Source organism: Haematobia irritans, chromosome 4 (assembly GCF_050003625.1).
Source record: "Haematobia irritans isolate KBUSLIRL chromosome 4, ASM5000362v1, whole genome shotgun sequence".
Taxonomy (NCBI): Eukaryota; Metazoa; Arthropoda; class Insecta; order Diptera; family Muscidae; genus Haematobia; species Haematobia irritans.
Genome location: NC_134400.1, coordinates 108,642,456 through 108,644,712, shown reverse-complemented (window position 1 = coordinate 108,644,712; position 2,257 = coordinate 108,642,456). Strand labels below are relative to the sequence as shown.

The following is a 2,257-nucleotide window of genomic DNA, read 5'->3' as shown; positions in this document are numbered from 1 at the left end:
TGGTTTTCCAGCTAAATATAAAGTAATCACACTATCATGCTTAAATTCACCATTACGATTAAGTTTATTTTTAAATGAAATAGATCTAAATGGTTTAGTAAGCTGGTAAACAATAAAATGAACTGTCATTGTAATAAATCTGTCAGCTGTCAGATGAGCTATTTAGAAATTCATCATCCACACTGTAGTTGTCTCGGAAAAACAAATGAGTGATGGAATTATTCATGACATATATTTTCAGGATAGTATAATATCGGAAGCTATGCCTAGGATGCCTTTTCAATTAGAATGCAAAAGAGACGAGGTTCCCCACATTCTCCAAATATTAACAATTTACATATTCCCTCTACATTAATGGGCAAATTGAGGAAATCTTTCTTATTTACTTTTATACTAGACATTTATATGTACTATGTTTGATGTCTTTTTATTTACTACCAGAATGACGAAAATAATGGCTTGGAGATTTTTGAAGTTACATCTGCATAGCGAAGTGCTATTCGCTTTGATTCATCCCCTAAAGAAACTACGTCAATCCAAACTTATACAGATTATGCACAAATTCACCCACGACATTATAGAAAAACGACGCAATGAACTATGTGATCAAAATAATGGACAATCTGATGGCGATCAACATTTTTATGATATCGGGACCAAGAAACGAATGGCTTTGTTGGATGTCTTGCTGCAGGCTAAAGTTGGTGATCAATCTCTTACAGATGAAGATATACGCGAAGAAGTCGAAACTTTTATGTTCGAAGGCCATGATACCACTGCATCGGCACTTAGTTTTACCCTCCATTTGATGTCCCGAAATCCACGCACTCAGCTTAAGGCATTGAAGGAAATTCAGCAAATTTTAGGAAATGGAAATACAAAGCCCGTAACATTGATGAAATTAAATGAGTTGAAATATCTCGAGTGTATCATTAAGGAATCTCTGCGTTTATATCCCCCTGTGCCGATTATAGCAAAAGATATCATTGAAGACTTTCCTTATGGTATGTGGTCTTATGGTGTGTGTGTGTGTGGAAATCAAAAACAAATTTCTAACTAGAATTGTTCTTTCATTCCAGAGCATTCGGAATTGGGTCCAGGCATTATACCAGCCGGTACCGAAGTCATGATTCCCCTAATTGGTATTATGCGAAATACCAAACGAATCGATAGACCCCTAGATTTTATTCCAGAACGACATGAAAAAACTGATACTGCAAATGTATTTCAATTCATACCATTCAGTGCTGGCCCTCGTAATTGCATAGGTCAAAAGTTTGCCATGAATGAAATGAAGCTGGTCTTAGTAAAAATTCTTCAGCACTATGAGCTTTTACCATTTGGTGATGAAGTTAAACCAGTTGTCAATATTGTTTTGCGTTCGTCAACTGGCATGCAGTTAGGAATAAGAAAAAGATAAAATGAAATGAAATGAAATGAAATAGAAACGTCACAAAGGGCTTAAATCGGCCGTATCCCACTAAACGGACGAACAAGTCTGTTTTTCATATGTTTCGGTCTAAAAATTATTATTATGTTTGGAACTCAAAGTTTTAATACATATAATGTTCATAAGCAAGTATAATATGTTTGTGACGTATATGTTATAACATATTATGTTTGGGACATCTCATTTTTATACCCTCCACCATATAGTATATTAACTTTGTCATTCCGTTTGTAACACATCGAAATATTGTTCTAAGACCCCATAAAGTATATATATTCTGGGTCGTGGTGAAATTCTGAGTCGATCTGAGCATGTCCGTCCGTCCGTCTGTTGAAATCACGCTAAGTTCCGAACGAAACAAGCTATCGACTTGAAACTTGGCACAAGTAGTTGTTATTGATGTAGGTCTGATGGTATTGGGCCATATCCACTTTTACGTATAGCCCCCAAAACGGATCCCCAAATTTGGCTTGCGAGGCCTCTAAGAGAAGCAAATTTCATCCGATCCGGCTGAAATTTGGTACATGTTGTTAGTATATGGTCTCTAACAACCATGCAAAAATTGGTCTACATCGGTCCATAATTATATATAGCCCCCATATAAACCGATCCCCCGATTTGGCTTGCAGAGCCTCTAAGAGAAACAATTTTCATCCGATTCGGCTGAAATTTGGTACATGGTGTTAGTATATGGTCTCTAACAACCATGCAAAAATTGGTCCATATCGGTCCATAATTATATATAGCCCCCATATAAACTGATCCCCCGATTTGGCTTGCGGAGCCTCTAAGAGAAGCAAATTTCAT

The 2,257-nt window shown here is 36.5% G+C and overlaps 1 protein-coding gene across 1 annotated transcript; it reads left to right on the top strand.

Moving 5' to 3' along the window:
• Positions 1 to 442: 442 nt before the first annotated feature.
• LOC142236381 (cytochrome P450 4d8-like) lies at positions 443 to 1,485 on the top strand. Its single transcript, XM_075307621.1, has 2 exons — positions 443 to 1,004; positions 1,080 to 1,485. Exons 1-2 carry the CDS (start codon positions 443 to 445, stop codon positions 1,418 to 1,420), a joined length of 903 nt encoding a protein of 300 aa, XP_075163736.1. The 3' UTR covers positions 1,421 to 1,485.
• The last annotated feature ends 772 nt before the right edge of the window (positions 1,486 to 2,257 follow it).